Source organism: Bacillus rossius, chromosome 2 (assembly GCF_032445375.1).
Source record: "Bacillus rossius redtenbacheri isolate Brsri chromosome 2, Brsri_v3, whole genome shotgun sequence".
Taxonomy (NCBI): domain Eukaryota; kingdom Metazoa; phylum Arthropoda; class Insecta; order Phasmatodea; family Bacillidae; genus Bacillus; species Bacillus rossius.
The window spans coordinates 100,159,797-100,178,673 of NC_086331.1; the positions used below are offsets into that span (position 1 = coordinate 100,159,797).

The 18,877-nt window shown below is 38.3% G+C and overlaps 1 protein-coding gene across 4 annotated transcripts in view; it reads left to right on the plus strand.

Annotated features, from left to right (window-relative positions):
* Positions 1–708: 708 nt before the first annotated feature.
* Positions 709–18,877, plus strand: part of LOC134529514 (sodium- and chloride-dependent GABA transporter 1) — a 66,207-nt gene continuing 48,038 nt past the window's right edge. The window contains exons 1-2 of one of the 4 annotated variants that reach the window (XM_063363677.1): positions 709–870; positions 18,006–18,481. In XM_063363677.1, coding sequence (XP_063219747.1) covers positions 18,076–18,481 — 406 coding nt within the window. In that variant the 5' untranslated portion in view covers positions 709–870; positions 18,006–18,075. Of the gene's footprint in view, positions 1,019–18,005; positions 18,482–18,877 lie in introns of all 4 variants that reach the window. The other 3 variants (XM_063363678.1, XM_063363679.1, XM_063363676.1) reach the window with 3 other exon arrangements.

Below are 18,877 nucleotides of genomic sequence, written 5' to 3' on the forward strand. Positions count from 1 at the left end.
AATTCATAATTTGAATGTATTTTTAATTAGTTAGCATGCACCAGCGCTTTTATCACGACAATACAACTTAGTTAACAACAGTTATTTCCATCGGCGTGCCTATAATTTATAAGTTAAAGCAAACTTCCCATTTATTCAGTGAAAAATAACTACATTCCCGTTATTTTAATATAAGGAATTTGTAGTGAGTTTGGTAAATTAATGTTAAGTCATAACTTCTTTTCTGATTGCGAGTTAGATAATTATAGATAGTGAGCCAGACAAATTTTTTTTTTCTTTATAACAGCTTCTCCGATTGTGTTTTTGACAATTTGAAGTGAAACAAGTTAACGATTGTTTATAACATGATTTTCGACTGCGAGTAAAATAATTAATAGTGAGTTACACAAAATAACGTCTTTTCTTTTTTATGAGATAGACAATTTGTAGCGAGTTTGATGAATTAATGTTTATTTATAACGTCTTTTCTGATCATGGGTTCGACCATTTGCAGCGGCCGCTACTCGGAGGCTGTAGTCGCGTGACTCGCGGAGGCTAAGCACGAGGATGTAGCCGTGTAGCCGTGTAGCCGTGTAGCCGTGTAGCCGTGTGTCGGCGACGAGGGGATGTATTTCAGCACACTCGCTGCCGCGCCGCTGATCGCAGCGCTCCCTCCAAGCAGGAAACAATAACCGCGCCTATATATCTTTATCAGCGAGAGCAGGCAGCGCCGGCCGCGGCGGTGGAGGGGAAGCTGTGGGCGGGGGAGGGGAGGGCGCTCTCCCCAGTTGCCAATGAAAACCACTTCACCGGCCACAGTCGTCACCGGTCCGTCGCCAGCCGCGCGCCGCGACAGCTTCTCTAATGCCATCGCTTGGCTGCGCCGGCGCGGTGAGTAGTTGTGTGCGTGACTGTACCGACCGCAGCTCGCGGCCGCTGGGGAGTCTGCGCTCGCAAGTCGAGTTTCCGCGCCGTGTCCTGAGCAGGTGCGAGCATCCGCACAGAACTCTCGCGCACCCTTGCAGCCTTTGAGGGGGATGTAGGTCTATCTTTTAACCAAACAGCCTACCCTTTAGTGTTCATAAATGACTGTCAAATGATTAACGGAGCAGTATCCTAAATTATTTAGCTTTAAACATTTCGCGTTTTTGCACCAGATTAAAAAAAATAACATTGATAATATAACCATTATTAATTGCTTACAACAGTTTTTTTCTATGAAAAGTAGTTTTTTTTTTTTTTAAGGTTTTTGCGAACTTGGAGGAAGATTTTTATATCAGTCCTAGCATGTATTGAAAGCATGTAATCATGTAGTTTATACTTTTGTATTAACCATATGTATGTGGCTTTTGTCAAAAAAAAACTTTATTTTAAGCGTACATTTCATTAAATCAATAAAAATTAAGTTTTCCCAAAACGTGGAAACCTGAGTTTTTCAGAAATTTTGGATTACCTATTTTTTATTTATTTTTGAATGATACACTAAAAATAAACCATTTCAAGGCGAAGGCTACATACGAACAGTTAATCAAAAACTGCATACCACATGATTTCATGCTTTCAGTACCTGCATGCTAGGACTGACATAAAACATGCCTTTAAGTTTATAAAAATCATTAAATAAAGACTTGTTTGTGGATAAAAAAACCTGTTATAAGCAATTAAATATGGTTATATTTTGAATTTATTGAAAATCATGTGCAAAAACATGAAATTTTAAAACAAAATTCTTTAGGATATTATTTAGGATACTAGCCCCTTAATATGAACTTGTAGAAATTGAAAATTGCCAGAAAAATGATGTTTGAAAAATTTGTACAAGCAAACAACTGACTGTCGGAAAAGTATTTCTTTGTTGATGCACCAGGTTGTCGTGTTAGCGTCGCAAGAATTCAGATATAATTTCAAGACTAGTTTGAACCTGAATGTAGCCTTGAAATTAAAGGATCATTTTGGTTAAGTCTGCGTCTATAAAGGACACGCCATTACTATTTGAAAACATTAAGTGAGCAGAACTTTGAAACCCACCTGCTGCGTTACGGACATAACGCCGCCACGGCCTGGAAAGCTTATTGGTGTCGCACTTCGCCTGTCGAACATTGCCGTTCACTGCCAGTAACAGCCATGCCGAAGGCTAAGGAATACTTCACCAGAACCCTGCACGCAGGGTAAATCGCACCTACGTAAACGCCATGGTTGAGCTCATCAATCGGTACTTCGACCTCACTTACAGATTTATATCTTTTGGGAATCGTACCTGCGAATTTTTAAAACATGCAACCATACTAAAGGTGACGATTTCTGTTTTATTTTTACAACTTTCAAACAGTTATAGGTATAATTAGCCTATACATGTTATGATGAAATTTTAAAAATATTATGACAGACACTATTGTCAGCTATCAATTAAGTCAATTGCCACACAATAGACGTGAAGGTGATACGTATATTCAAACGTTATAAAAGAGACTTTTTTTTAAAGCGCCGAAATAAATGATTGACATTGGCTAGATCCAATTGGTTTCTGATTCACAACTTGGAATTTAGTTCATTTAATTGCATTAGGTAGACCATTTTGGTCTCTACAAGTTTTCCAAAATACCTACATTGGACAAGTCATGTTATACAAACGTCCAATCATTAAATACCTAACAATAACTCAAATAAAGAAAATATTTCTTCTTTCCTTTTATTTTGTCAAAATGCCGCAGTATCTGTAGTTCGTATAGATGGTCAGTAATCTTCATATACAGAATTTAAAGAAAATATGAATTGGGACCTAATTAAAAATATATATTTGTACATTCAGTGATTTGAACACAAATATTCATTGACAGAATAGAAGGAATGGGAAATCAAGAAGTCCTTTATTTGATTTTAAGGAGATGTGTGTTTGGAAAGCAAGTTACTTGTGAATACCGAGGCAGCTTGTCGTATAGCCTGCCTGCTGAGTATGAAGGCCCTTTTAAGTTGCAATGTTAAGTTTACAAGTAGCATACCTTAGATTATTGTTTGTGCTTAGGAAAGACTCAATTTTTCTGAAATAAGTTAGAATTTTTGGATGATAATATAAGTAATGAGTTGTAGTCACATGCTAGAGGTGAGATTTTAGTGCTTTTCGAAAGAAACCTACAATTAAATTGACACAAGATATTTTGCACTATGTAACGCCTCAATAGCCGGAAATGATATTTGGTAGTAAAAAAACACGGAAAAAGGTTCATAAGTTTGCAAAATAAAAATGTTTAGATAGCTTGGCAAAATATAATCACATACACCAGATTTAATTCAGGGAAAGTGGCGTATGAGGGCTATATAAAATAATGGGTATTAACACTTAGTGTTTTTTTTTAGAAAAAATTGGGATTTGGTGTCTCAGAACGTGCTATTTTTCGTAAAATCAAAAACAAAAGTAACAAATCCCAAGCTCGTCTACAGAACAAAGAGTGCCTACATATTTTCCGTAGAACTTCGTGGAGGGAGTGGTCTCGTGCTGGTTAGTCGCCGTAGACCCAATTATTTCACTTCACTCCCAAACGAAATCACTCTGGCTGTATTCATGATCACAATGATAATGTGAATATTGATATTTTATTGTTAAAAAATGGCTACATGATATAATTTTGTCCACAAAATCTATGACATATTTTTATGATTTGCTTTGTTTGCGTTTGATCAGCTTAGAATCTTACAAATTACCTCATCGCTGCCATGTTATCGCTTGAACTCGAACATATGAATGCTGTTAGCACAAGTTAATTAAGTTGTTAACAGATACAAACAAGTGTTGTCATCATAACAGATTGTACATAACGATAACAGCCTGTATGTTAAATGCATAAAACATTACATATTTTAATTTTACGATCCTATTATTCCAGCCATTTCATTCTTTAGTAGGTAATATTATTCATTGAACATAACTTAAAAACAAACGGATTGTTCAAGCCATTGAGGTGTTTTAGTTTTTTAATTTTTATTCCACACGCACATTAAACTCGGACTGTAAGCCTACTTAGGCACACAAGTATCTGTTCAAGACAAAAACGACGAAATCGATCAAAGTGTTTCAATAATTTGCATTAACAAACTAAAACGCTACATGCAAATTACTTACATAGTATAAATCGATTGGAACCATAGAACGGAATGAGTACCTGTAAACAAATTTTATGTGCATTCCAATAAACACGCACATTTGCTGGAACTATTTACTGCTAGTCCTATGCAATAATTTGACGCAAAAATTATTTAAATATGCTGTGAGTAATTCTGCACGACATTTATTAACTTTAACTCCGAAATGACGATATGTTTTTACATTTGTAATCGCAAATAAGTTCTTTAAAATTATTAAATCAAAAATTGTCTAATGCGCAATTCCACGAGCCGTCTACAGTCTATACATACACAGTCCATGTTTGAAACACGACACAATCAACCGCCACTGATGTCAGAGCCAAGCCTGTGTTTCACCTACATGCCAGAGATTTGTCCGTCCTGTCCAGAATAGCTGCTCCAATGAAACATGAGCCAGCCACATACAATCAGCCACATGCCAGCATGAAGCGGGTGAATACCTCACAAGTATGCAACCGGTGTAGCGTGGTTGTCTTCAGGGATGCGCACAGCGTGGTGCCGATCATTTAACACTACATACGATCGTGGCAATAGCCGCTCCAATGAACCATGAGCCAGACACATACATGCAGCGACATGCCAGCATGAAGCGGGTGAATACATCACAAGTATGCAACCGGTGTAGCGTGGTTGTCTTCAGGGATGCGCACAGCGTGGTGCCGATCATTTAACACTACATACGATCGTGGCAATAGCCGCTCCAATGAACCATGAGCCAGCCACATACATGCAGCGACATGCCAGCATGAAGCGGGTGAATACATCACAAGTATGCAGCAACCGGTGTAGCGTGGTTGTCTTCAGGGATGCGCACAGCGTGGTGCCGATCATTTAACACTACATACGATCGTGGCAATAGCCGCTCCAATGAACCATGAGCCAGACACATACATGCAGCGACATGCCAGCATGAAGCGGGTGAATACATCACAAGTATGCAGCAACCGGTGTAGCGTGGTTGTCTTCAGGGATGCGCACAGCGTGGTGCCGATCATTTAACACTACATACGATCGTGGCAATAGCTGCTCCAATGAACCATGAGCCAGCCACATACATGCAGCGACATGCCAGCATGAAGCGGGTGAATACATCACAAGTATGCAGCAACCGGTGTAGCGTGGTTGTCTTCAGGGATGCGCACAGCGTGGTGCCGATCATTTAACACTACATACGATCGTGGCAATAGCCGCTCCAATGAACCATGAGCCAGCCACATACATGCAGCGACATGCCAGCATGAAGCGGGTGAATACATCACAAGTATGCAGCAACCGGTGTAGCGTGGTTGTCTTCAGGGATGCGCACAGCGTGGTGCCGATCATTTAACACTACATACGATCGTGGCAATAGCCGCTCCAATGAACCATGAGCCAGACACATACATGCAGCGACATGCCAGCATGAAGCGGGTGAATACATCACAAGTATGCAGCAACCGGTGTAGCGTGGTTGTCTTCAGGGATGCGCACAGCGTGGTGCCGATCATTTAACACTACATACGATCGTGGCAATAGCCGCTCCAATGAACCATGAGCCAGACACATACATGCAGCGACATGCCAGCATGAAGCGGGTGAATACATCACAAGTATGCAGCAACTGGTGTAGCGTGGTTGTCTTCAGGGATGCGCACAGCGTGGTGCCGATCATTTAACACTACATACGATCGTGGCAATAGCCGCTCCAATGAACCATGAGCCAGCCACATACATGCAGCGACATGCCAGCATGAAGCGGGTGAATACATCACAAGTATGCAACCGGTGTAGCGCGGTTGTCTTCAGGGATGCGCACAGCGTGGTGCCGATCATTTAACACTACATACGATCGTGGCAATAGCCGCTCCAATGAACCATGAGCCAGACACATACATGCAGCGACATGCCAGCATGAAGCGGGTGAATACATCACAAGTATGCAGCAACTGGTGTAGCGTGGTTGTCTTCAGGGATGCGCACAGCGTGGTGCCGATCATTTAACACTACATACGATCGTGGCAATAGCCGCTCCAATGAACCATGAGCCAGCCACATACATGCAGCGACATGCCAGCATGAAGCGGGTGAATACATCACAAGTATGCAGCAACCGGTGTAGCGTGGTTGTCTTCAGGGATGCGCACAGCGTGGTGCCGATCGTTTAACACTACGTACGATCGTGGCAATAGTCGCTCCAATGAATCATGAGCCAGCCAAATACAAGCAGCGCTACATCGCAGCGACTTGTACAAGTTGTCCTCGCCACAGAAAGAAGGCAGCACGCAGTTTTCATGCACTCAGTATTGCACGATGAAGTGGTCTAGTTTAGAGGCACTCACGACGTGTGCTTTGCACTGTTACGTGTCCATGTCAGGAGTCCGTGTTGCTTGTAGTATATACTGAGCTATGACTGGCAGTGAAGGGATGGATGATACACTGTCTATGTATTGTTCTTTAAATCTATTTTTACCATCTCACCTACCTCAATCAACATCGGTAGCCTACTTGCGAGGCACTCACTCGCCTCGTGTTAGCTTCCCTTCTTGGGACTATCTCCTTTACATATCGAGTTAGGACTAAATGTCTGGCACATTTTTATTTACTTTGTCAAGTCCTATACCATTCCAAAGTCTGTAACATAAGTTGCATTATACCTTATATTTAATATAATTTAGATAAATAGGTTTTAAATCATGGAATATACATATTCAATCATGTATTTGCCTAAGCAGCTTTTTTCAAATTACTTGTAGTCCTGTAGAATTTTATACTTAAATATATAGGTTTCCCAACGTAGATTTTAGTAACATTTTATGTTGGGAATATTTCTGACATATTTGTCTTATATGTAAAATATAAGTAATTTCATGTGTGGTAATACCTTTAAATTGCCTTTCGTTCAATTATTTTTGGAAAATTCTAGACATTTTTAGAGTGTTAATATAAAGAAACGTAAATAATTTGATTTATAAAGTATTATATATAGATATGTAAAAGCTTACGACATAAGACATTTGACACTTAACGATAAACGCCAAGCGACAAGAAATCTCCTAGCCCACAGGAGGATGACTGGAATGGAGAATATTTATTTAATCTCCCGGTGCCTCACTCACATCATACGAAACTGTACACCCGCGAAACACTACTGTCTACACTATAGCATGCACACAGACTTTCAAAGAAATACAACTTGTCGTACATTTCCTGTTCCTGTTCATATCGAAAGAATTTTTTTTTAATTTACAGTTTTAAAAAAATTTCAATCAACGACTGGTTCACTTTTGTGCGTGTGTTGCAAACCACGTAAACCGTATCTGTGTTAAGTTGGCTTACGAAAACAATTTTGTTGAATCTTACTTATTAACAAGTCAAAAGGTTTTAAAGAAAATCATTGACATACTACAAAAATAAGTAAAATGACATAATATTTTTCATAACTAATTTCTGCCTCTTAAAAAAATAATTTTACTCACGCCAATATTTTCATAATATCAGCAGGTGAGTAGGCTTAGTTATTTATCTTGTTACGAACGCGAGAGATCATACCGCGATTCCAGGTTCGGAGCTATATCTTAGCTGATAATCATATGCCATTTAAAGGTTATACAGAATATGGATGTAATAAAGAAATAGTTAGATTCATCATGCATTAACCAGTCCAGTGGGTGTTTTGGGGTTCCATATGTAGTAAATTGGAACAATTTGAAGTCTCCCTATGATTACTTCGGCGTTTGTGCTGGTTAGTATTTTCGTGGAAAAAAAAGATATTTTTTTTTGTGGTGTATTGCATGTCAACTCGGTTAGTCAATGATTTAAAACTATTGAAGTCTTTTTCTAATCGTAGCTTTTAAATTGGTCTTTTTTTTTTTTGCTGCGTTTCTTCCTCTCGTTCTAGCGTTATTTATGATGCATTATTTTTTATATCTTAGTGCCTGGTTTATTCAATATGTGCGAACAGGCATCGTGGTCAGTAAAACCAATAATTTAATTTTGACCGACAGTAAGAGTACTTTACTTTCATCTTTCATTATAATTATGTAGGTATGATGAAGATAAAAGTAGTCTTTCTGGGGAATTAATTACTGTCTGTAACCCGTTAGTTCTTAAAATGTCACTTAGGAGTTTATTTTGACAGGACGTAGTCCCAGAGGTTCCATTACCATATGACGCTCAACACTGCTGCGCACCATAAAACCATAAATTTACATTTTACACGTGTCTCTCTCTCTCATTCTCTCTCTCACTCTCTCTCTCTCTCTCTCTCTCTCTCTCTCTCTGGCCCCGAGTGTCTAACATAAAAATTCGTAAAAGTTCCACCCGTTATCTCTTCATATGATCGGCTTGATAATATCACTATATTAGATTAACAAAATATCTAACCTTATACCCTTCATTTACTTATTATGAAATGAATATTTAAATATACGTAACATTGAGTTTTTGATATGTCTAAGCTTTTATAGTGAAATTACCAAAAGCAAGTTAAGCCTTTACTATCAAAATTTTTGTATTTACTTGCACACAATTACAAAATAATAATATTAAAAAGAAAATTAAAAGTATTTTCTTAAAAATGCCCTTAAAAATGAGGGTCAATATCATATCAAAGTCTATTATTCAATATTTGTGCTTTAAAAGTATGGAATCGGCGTTGATGTATATATTTCCGAATTGTGGTTGGTAAACGTTAAAAATTAATTTTATTCCAGTTCGATACCATCGAGACCAAATATAGAAATGAAAAAAATATAGGCATTAAAATATAGATTCCAAAACATTGATAGTGTTACGAGGTGTTAGCGATGAAGCTGTACAGCCTGCGGTTGGAGCACAATGTAGGGAGCGCCAATTCCTCCATTACCACTACACGCCTAATTCGATTATCAGCGGAGCCTCGTTACACCCATTCCCCTTTCCCAGTGATTTGCCATTGAGCCCGGAGATTCTCTGCGTCTCTTGAGGTTTCGGCACGTTCTTAGAGCCCCACCTGCGTGAAGTGGCGTTACTATTACGCCATTGTTCTCGGAACTTTTTACTATTGATTCGGGAATTGTGATGACGCGACACGTCAGAGGGCTACGAGACCTTCCTAGGACATGACTTGGTAGGTATTTACACAGAGAGACGGGCCTGTGAGGGCAGTGAGTGAAGATGGTGAGTGACTCCTTCACGAGCTGAAGTGGACGGCGAACGACGGGCTTTGTTGTGCATTGGGGACCGAAGCATCCAGGTGTTGTATGTGCGGCGGACGAGTGAGTAGTGCGAGGCAGTGTGTTGGGACAGAGGTGCACGGTAAGAGACGAGCAGTAGAGAGGGCCTATTTCAAGCCCAGCTCCGGTGGGGAGAGTGAATTGTAGACAATGGACAATGAAAGTTTGATTAATCTGTGGACAGACATTCAAACAGTTGTAATTTTACTAGTAGTATACATATTAAGTAATAATTAATTGGCATGTTTTCTCCGTTGTAAGAATTTTTTAACAGAAAATATCGATATTTTCAGTATATCGGCATATATTTGCCATTCCTACAACGTTTGTACGTTTTTACCAAAACAATGAATGTGTAAAGTGCACTTTTGTCGTCTGTCCTCACTGGATAGTGTGCCACTTTCCCAAGGTTTGTCGAACAGTTGGTTGCAATGGACCTGAAACAATCATTCACTTATCTGCGTCCTTTAGCTAATCGTCGCATTTACAATATAAAAAAGCGTATTTTGTGGAAAGTAGGACATATGGGCCAGCTTATTAAAATATTTATGAGTATTGAATTTATTGATTTACTGTTCAAAGAAATGTCAAGTTTTAAACATTGATATTCACTTACAATATTTGAGACATTAACGCTTGGTCTCACACACCATGGTAGTGATTTGGGTGTTCTTGTCGTTACTATTATTTCAGGTCTTTTCACTTTAATTTATCGCGATATCTTTCTTGTATTTCATGTTTTGCTTTAAAATTTTCTCAATAGATATCTACTAATCATGACCTAAAAGCGGTCAAAGTCACGTATGCGTTCTTTATAATGATCACTTGCGTTACTTTTGGTCACTCGAAAATAACGTTTAGTAAATATCTGGTGAGAATATGTGTGTTACAACAAAAATAACAAATGCATGAGACCTAGTAGAAAAAAGCCGTTATTTAAAAGTAACGACAAGAAAGTTAAATAATCAGCTCCACGTGTGAGACCGAGCCTTATTCGCGCTGTGTTGTATTATTTTAACTTTTAAAAGTCAACCAAATACCAACACATTGTAACGCTGAAAATGTTTACAGTGCAACATAAGTATTTATAGACGTAGTTTTGCTTTTATTTTTATGTCGGAACTTCCAGACAGTCCATTTATCTGCTAGAGGAGTGTTAAGGGCAGGAAAGGGTACTTATTAAACTACTACGGCAATTATCGTTTTTGAAAGGTAAAATGTAAACTTAGATTCAAACATGTCTGGATTTGAATAATGGTTTTCTTATTGATTAATTGTGTTAAGGATGGTCTTTTATTGTAAACGAACTAAGAACTTGATGTATAATTATTTCTTTAAGTGTTGGCTGCTTTTGTTTATATAAATTTTTATTTTTTATATATATTTTAGCTGATTGTTAATATTCTGTAAGGTTATTTGTGCCTGATTTTTGTTTGTTTTGGTTTTAAGACGTTAAAAATATGCGATATTTGGTAACATTCTATAACGTTCTAGAAGGATGTGTCCAAGCGGCTCAGTTTCGCGGCGATTCATCTTGGTCAGTCATCGCTCGGCAGTCGAACCGACAGGTCTCGGCTGTTGGCGTCTCACGAGACAGTATTACGTGAATGTAGTGCGGAAGATTGAACGTATGTTAGTCTGGGCCGTGCCGCAACTTTCGGCATTTTACCAAAAACTAGAAATTTTCTTTGACCAGCAATGGAGTCGGCGTTTTCGGCCCACGGCGACCACGGCTGTGTCCGTGTCCGTGAAGAAATACCCCCCCCCCCCCCCCCCCCAAATCAACAACCCGTAGACAGAAATTTCCTGCCCAGTTATAGATTGATTAACTATGAGACGTTTTCATCGGAGATCATTTTCACCAACTTTTCTCCTGTCTCGGTGTAGCAAGACAGCATTTCTTGGTTAAGGCGACGATCATTATTATTGGTGTTTTTGGGAAGAACCTTCTGGATCAATGTTTAATTTTCTTGTCATTTCTATCAACTAAGGGATATTCCTGTTAATTTTCTCCAACAGATCTCTTGCATATGTTGTTGGAACACTCATATTCTCACCAGTTATTTACTAGACGTTATTTTCGAGCCACGAAAGGTAAAGCAAGTGATCATTACAGTGAACACTTACTTGCACGTATTTTGGCAACTTTTTTTGGCGAAGAATAAATTTCAAAATTTTTTAAGGCTTGGTATCACACACCACGTTGAATTTTTCGTATTTTCACCATTACTTTTATTTAAAGGCTATTTGTAATTTTAAATCGAAACCTCTCTAGAGTTATTTGTGTTCTGCCACAAATATTTTCAACATGATTAATTTGCGTTTAGTGTAATATCATGAACAGCTAACATATTACTCGAGGTAAAAGTAAAGTAGACTACTCTATTGGTTGTGACTAGTAACGTACTGAGTGCAGAGCTTTTTAAACTATACTACAGAAAATAACATAATTTTCACGATAATGCGGTTTGTGTTGGAAAGATTGTTAAGATTAAAGTTATTGAAACTTAAAATTAAATCACATTCAACGGGTTTGATTCCCACATTAATGTTGCTAATGTGTCACAGTACCCAATCATAGATTTTTTTATTGTATTCAAGTTTTTAAAGAATTCTGACGACTTTCGAAAAGTTAATTGAAAGTAGAACATTTGCAATATTTGTCAATGACATTTAAAACATTTTACTATGGAAAAGAAAAATGGTTAACGAACATTAATACAACCTATACTAAAATTATTTAAGTAATCGTTCGCACAAGTGTTAACAAAATTCCATTAAATATTTTAAGCCAATTTTTCTGACAACCTGTTTGATATTTAAAATTGGTTTTTATGTAAACTTCCACCAGTTAACCTTCAAGACCAAAGAAAACACTGTAAATATCAAATGATTATGCTCTACCTGAAATTAATTTGTATTTCGTTCACCTTTGATAACAAACATGTATCTAAAAATCAATACATAAACCACAGTTCGCTAAACATAGATATGCCCATCGGAACACTAGCTCGTGCCATGGGGATACAAATGTTGGGACCCCGCGTCACATACGAAATCAAAATGCAAGACTAATTTAGTTTCGATTATTATAATCAATATGGTTATATTATGTTTGTAAATTATTTTAATGGCATAGACATAATAACTATATTTTATTATTGACAAGGATTGGCACATATCTTCAAATAAAAATGTACAAGATATCATGGACAATCCTTTTTTCCCGACATAATCTAAACACATAAACAAGTTATCATATGCGAATTTAAACTGTATATTTGAAAAAAAAATACGTGTAGGAAAGAATTGAACACATGAACATTAATTGAAATGAAAATTTCAGTGATTTAACTTGCTTAAATTATTTATTTATTCTTATTAAATAAATATATCTCACCCACTACCTTCAAAATAATTTTATATATATTATTAATGTAAATTTCTGTATTAATATACGTTCAGTTTTCATTATGTTAGTTACATTTCTAAGATTTTTTTAAAATATTAATAGTGTTTTAAATATTAAGTAAACATATATTTCGTACTAAGTATTTGATTCTGGTGGTGACAATAGATTTACGTAAACCATTTTTCGCTTTTATAATCATTACGAAGTATAAAACATTAAAAAATCGCTTTGAAATAATTTCCAAGTAAACGCATCAGGTGAAAATAATGCAACTGCCAGTCAAATACCCTGTAAAATGAATATCTTCGAAACAGAATATTTGAAGGTCCATCACCAACGTTTTTTTATCTAAAGCTGTCTTAACTTCTCCAAAATCTTTTTGAGGAACTTTGGGAGAATAATAATACTTACGTCCAATAAAACTTATGATTTATATTAACTTAAAAATAAAAAAAATTTAAAATCGCACACGACACAACCGAGTCTTAACATGCGAAACCGTATGATTTTATAACGACTACCCAACTATATTCTCAAAGTAAAATTTTGGCTAATATTAAGCTTATTAATTTGATGATCCTGGTGAATTTTAGACAGCTATACATAGCTTACGTAAACATTTTTAAATTTCGTTCTTATGTTGCAACAGTGTTAGAAATGCACAGAAGAGCAGACGTAATATTGACGTTAGGAACTTAAAGTGCCCTAGTTTTGTTTTGCGTAGCCGATTCAGAGACTGAGTGAAAAAAAAAAAAAAAAAAATTTGTCGGATTGAAAAAAAAAATATTTTGAGAGGTTCCAGTAAATTTACACTTAAGTGCGCGCTTTACTTGTCTCAGGTCAGTGTTTCTACATTTTACAAATTTGTATATCGTCCTCTAGCATGATATTTCTCCAATACTATGAAATTTACAATCAGGCCATGTCTCAAAGTGACATAAAAAGGTTTTGGTTGGAAATTTTTATTTACTGATTTGATTTCGTATAAATGAGCGCAGATCCCCTAAAATACCTGCGGCGCTCGAATGCCGCCTTATTGGCTCAGGCCCTTGACGTCACTGCAGCAGACCCTCTTGACTGCGCAGCATTTCCTAAGGAATTCAGCCGAAAATCCGTTGAAAAATCTCCGATTAAAATGAGTTTAGACCAGTTCGAACAGTTTTCCAGTGAAAACAGACTGACTTATTTAGTAAAGAGGTAGTACCATAAATTAATTTGCTTATAGTATTTTGTGTTTTTGCACATGATATTAAATAAATTCATAATATAACCATATTTAATTGTTTATGAAAGGTTTTTTCCACCAAACAAGTCCTTACTTAAATTGTTTTATGCCCGTAAATGCAAATTTTTATTCAGTCCTAGCATATACTGAAAGCTTTAAATCATTGGTAAACAGTTTTGTGTTAACCTTCCGTATGTAGGTTTCGTTTTAAATTATTTAAATTAAAAATTCGATTTTCTTAGAACCATAAAAACCTGAGCTTTTCAGGAGTTGGAAAAAACCTAATTTTTATTGATTTTATGAATGCTATACTAAATAAAAGGATTTGAAGACGAATGCTATAACGAACGGATAACCCAAAACTGTATACCACACGATTTAATGTCTTCAGTACATGCTAGGACTTACATAAATATCTTCATTTGAATTCATAAAAAATATTAAGTAAGAGCTCGTTTAGAAAAACATTATTTTATAAATCATTAAATATGGTTATATTATGAATTCATTTAAAGTCATGTGAAAAAACATGAAATATAAGAAGCAAAATTATTTAGGATACAACTTCCTTTCATGAGTGCACGCCCGTCGCGATTGTCGATCACTGCACTTGTCCTGTCAGCCTCCCCGATGCATTTGTCCCCGCCACTGAGTGATCGGTGACGACCTCTAACCTCTGACCTCTGACCGAGTCGTCGCTTGCTGGGTCGCGCCTTTTCTTCGCGCCTCTGCCACCGCCTCTCTGGGCAAACATGGCAATTGCCGGGGTCATATAAAAAAATCCCTTGTCGTTTTTATTTATTTAGCTTTTCTAGAGAATTCTGGTGTTCATCTCAAACATTCCCAACTTGGTTAAGTCGGTTCTGGCAATATCAGACCTAGTCCATAAATATTTACGGAAGAAAAACATGTTATTCTGCAAAAAAAAATTTTTGTCACAGTGACAAGGGTAATTTTGCCATGAAGTTGGGGTACTGATTGTAAAATCTGTTTACCTACTTTTAATTTGCATTTCAAACTTTTATACCTATTTCTACTTTTTTCATTATAATAAAACAATATTTAGCTAAGAAATAACGTGCTTTGATATATTCGTATGTTTTTTCCCTTTAAAATGTTTCCAGGCAATTTGGTTTTTAATCTGAAAAAAGCCCTTGTCCACAAGTGCTCAACTTTGAGCTAGTACTCTCGGAACCAAGGATGCATTGCATCTGGGTGGTATGTATTAATAGTAGTTTATATAAACACAGATCATGTTTACACAATATTAATCAAATTACAATGCTTTTGAGGGAGTGGCAATATTTTATTTTTTTCCCTAGGATAATCAGTTTTTGGACACGGGTTTTCTTGATGAGAACCCTTCAATTGTCATGGGTCGGGTTCTAATACAACGGCTCGTGTTGCCAACCACTAACCGATTTTTGAAAATATCACCTCATTCGCTTCGGCGCCCAAGGCTTCCGGCGAAATGACACGAGAAAACGCAAACACCATCGTACTTTCGAAATTATTCGTGCTTAGAGGAAAATTTTCTGACACTTAACAAACTTGCATTTGGTTTTTTTTTTTAAATAGCAAGCCCCTTTTACTATTGCATTTTTAGTTCCTTATTATAGACCGACACTTGACTCGCCTTCCAGAGTACGTTGGTTTGACTCCCGGTTCCAAATCACTCCAGGCAAACACTGGGATGGTTCCTACTGCAGGCCATGAACGAGTCCTTTCCTGATATCCCTGGTTCGTTTAGTTGTGCTTTACCGTCATATTAATTCTATGCTTGTAATTATAATGGATACATTCTTATTCGACAAGGGTTGCTTCTCACAAGAGGGACAGCGTAATGGCGGACCCAGACTCGTTAAAAGAGCAGAGGCCGAGATAGTTTCTCCCAGAAAACCTATTTTTTCCAATGTAGGTCGTGATGAGAAAGAGTAGGTAGGTTTCATACCATCATGCCCCTTCTTGTGTCACAATGATGGTGATGAATAAGAGGTGATGAGGGATGATGAGGTAAGAGTAGAACATTGGCGGGATGAATTTGGGGGAGAACCCAAGAAAGCCATCAGATCACGGCAAAGTCCGCGACGTTTCCTACACGTGAAAACCCCCGTGTTTGACCCCCGCCAGCAAGTGGACCTGATCGTGTTGGCGGGAAGTGAGTGCTGTGAGCACTCTGCCTCCGCGGCCCACTGCACTGATGACTTTTGTGAAAATGTCCCACAATTAGCTGTTCAATGTTTATGTTTCTCGGCAATGAATAGACTATCATAAAAGCATAGTAAATAATAATGTTCAAAGTGACAACCACAAATACACTTATTTTAACTGCTAGACCTTTCCAGACATACACAACACAATGCTGGCCGTTATTGAACAAAGATGTGCTGCAAATTCTTGTGGATATTTGCATGACAACAAATCACTCTGAACTGTTCAAAAAGAGCAGTGGAGGCAGCATAGTTGTGCAGGAGGGTTGAGTTCATACATTCATCTAGAGATAAGTCAAGCGATATGTGGTATTCGCCTCTCAGTGATTAGAGTGACGTCAGAGCAATATTAAAGAAGTGTGTTGAGATTCCACACAAGTTTGGAGATTCAAAAAACGATTTTTTGTTATATTTGAATCGCAACTCGCAATGAGCATTAGTTTCAAACTAAATGGGACTTCACAAACACACAGATCTGATTTCAAGTGTTTTATTTACTTATAGACGCCAAAATAACTACACAAATGAGCATACATAGTATATATCTTCGGGGTGAAATATTCCTTTCAACTTGATAAATAAATTATGCTTTTGTGCACACATTATCGCAAATGGCTTAAACAATCGATGTTCAAATCGGATCGTACAATAAGTAGTTAGTATTCTCAGCAGATAGTGCAAAATTCTTTTATGACGGCGTGTTGTAATTGAACCACTGAATGGTCACAACAGTTTTTCACAAAATTTGTACATTAAGTAAAATTAAGGACTAAAATATTACAAGCATTATTATATGTTGTAACCATTTTGAATTATCTAATTTAGAAATATTCTGTTTAATATCGGAAATTAAACATGTGTAGTTGGCGCTTCCAAGTTCGTTTCATTATGATTACACTTTTTTTCGTTGAGAACAAACAGGTAAAACTAAGATGCATAGATACTCATTTGCAATTCCTTTGAATTTGGCAATTACGGATTTATTTTTATTTTGTTTTTTGTTCTTTTCGCAGGTGAATGTGATCATACCTAAAAAGTTGGGTTAGTTTAATTCGGTCAGTCAAATCCAAACTTTAATTTAATTTTAATCCTTCCCAGAAGCAAAATTCCGATGTTGCACGAACGCAAATTTCTCGGGAAAATAAATGAGGATATGTACATGTTAGGTAGGTGTCACACTATACGGTTACCAGTTTCTACTCGGTGATTTCTTTTATTTCAATTGTCTACAGTTTGATTTTTTATAAATATATTTAGTGCTTTCTTGAGATACTTGCATTGTGCATTTTAAAAAGAGCAGTCGAAAGAATATTCAGCGAAAAAAAAAGTAGTGGAAATTTTATCCGCAGTGGCAGAAATGCATAGTGCGACAACAGCGTTAGGCTTCCCAAACAGCGGCGAGGAGGGTTGAAACAAACTCAGTCGGTACGAAGAGTGCGGAGAAAATAGCCCAAAGGAACTCAATCCACAGGGCGGTGTGTTTGGCCGCAGGTTGGCATGGGTAGTGGGATTCTGGTAGGCCAGGAGGTGTCGTATGTACTGAGGCCACAGGATGGGGTTTTGCTGAAGGTTATAAAGGGGTTTCATTCTGCTGGTCCAGGAGGTGTCGTGTGTACTGGGGCCGCAGGACTGTGTGTTCTGCTGCATATTGCTGCTGGGACAGGAGGTTTCACAGGTACTGAGGCCACAGGATGGGGTTTTGCCGAAGAATAAAGGGGTTTCATGCTGCTGGTCCAGGAGGTGTCGTGTGTACTGGGGCCGCAGGACTGTGTGTTCTGCTGCATATTGCTGCTGGTACAGGAGGTTTCACGGGTACTGAGGCCACAGGATGGTGTTTTCTGCCACAGGTTGGAAAGGGGAGTGGCATGCTGGTAGGCCAGGAGGCGTCGTAGGTCGGCTGTTGGGACTCTGCCCACCATGACCGACGTCCACGAGCGGCCGCTGGCCAACGAGAAGCACCTGCTCATGCTGGAGATGAACCAGTGCGGCAGCAGTGGCGGTGGCAGCGGCGGCTCCGGCGTCACGACCATGGCCAAGGGAAAGGGCGTGGTGATGGCGAACCGGGACGACACACTGCCGGAGCGCGGCACATGGGCCAGCAAGCTGGACTTCATCCTGTCGGTCGTGGGGCTCGCCATCGGCTTGGGCAACGTCTGGAGATTCCCGTACCTCTGCTACAAGAATGGCGGCGGCGCCTTCCTCATACCCTACTTCCTCACGCTCATCCTGGCGGGCATCCCCATGTTCTTCATGGAGCTGGCTCTGGGCCAGATGCTCACCGTGGGTGGCCTCGGAGTATTTAAGATCGCTCCTATTTTCAAAGGTAAACAACACTACCTCTATGTTTTATCCCCAAGTGCGCTATCCATGTGTACTAGAGCCCTTCCAGTTAGCCGAACTCCGCAGCGCAGTTGCATGCTCCCTGGCTTTCTGTGCGAGGTATTCTGCGTTTTTTCCCGGTAAGGCACGGATGTACACTGTATTGTCTAGATGTTCTCCCCACATGTCAAATTCAATAAAACTGTCTAATGAAATCAACGTATGTTAAGAAAAAGTTGGCTCATTGTTGATGAAAAATAAATACATAAAAAGTGCTTAGAGCTCTTGGCTGGTGAGCCAAGGGCCCCGGGTACAGTCACGGCCGGGTCCTTGGTTGAGGAATGAATGTATGTTTGTCCCTTCGCCTGTGCACTGCGGAAGGTGAAGGTGAACCACAGCA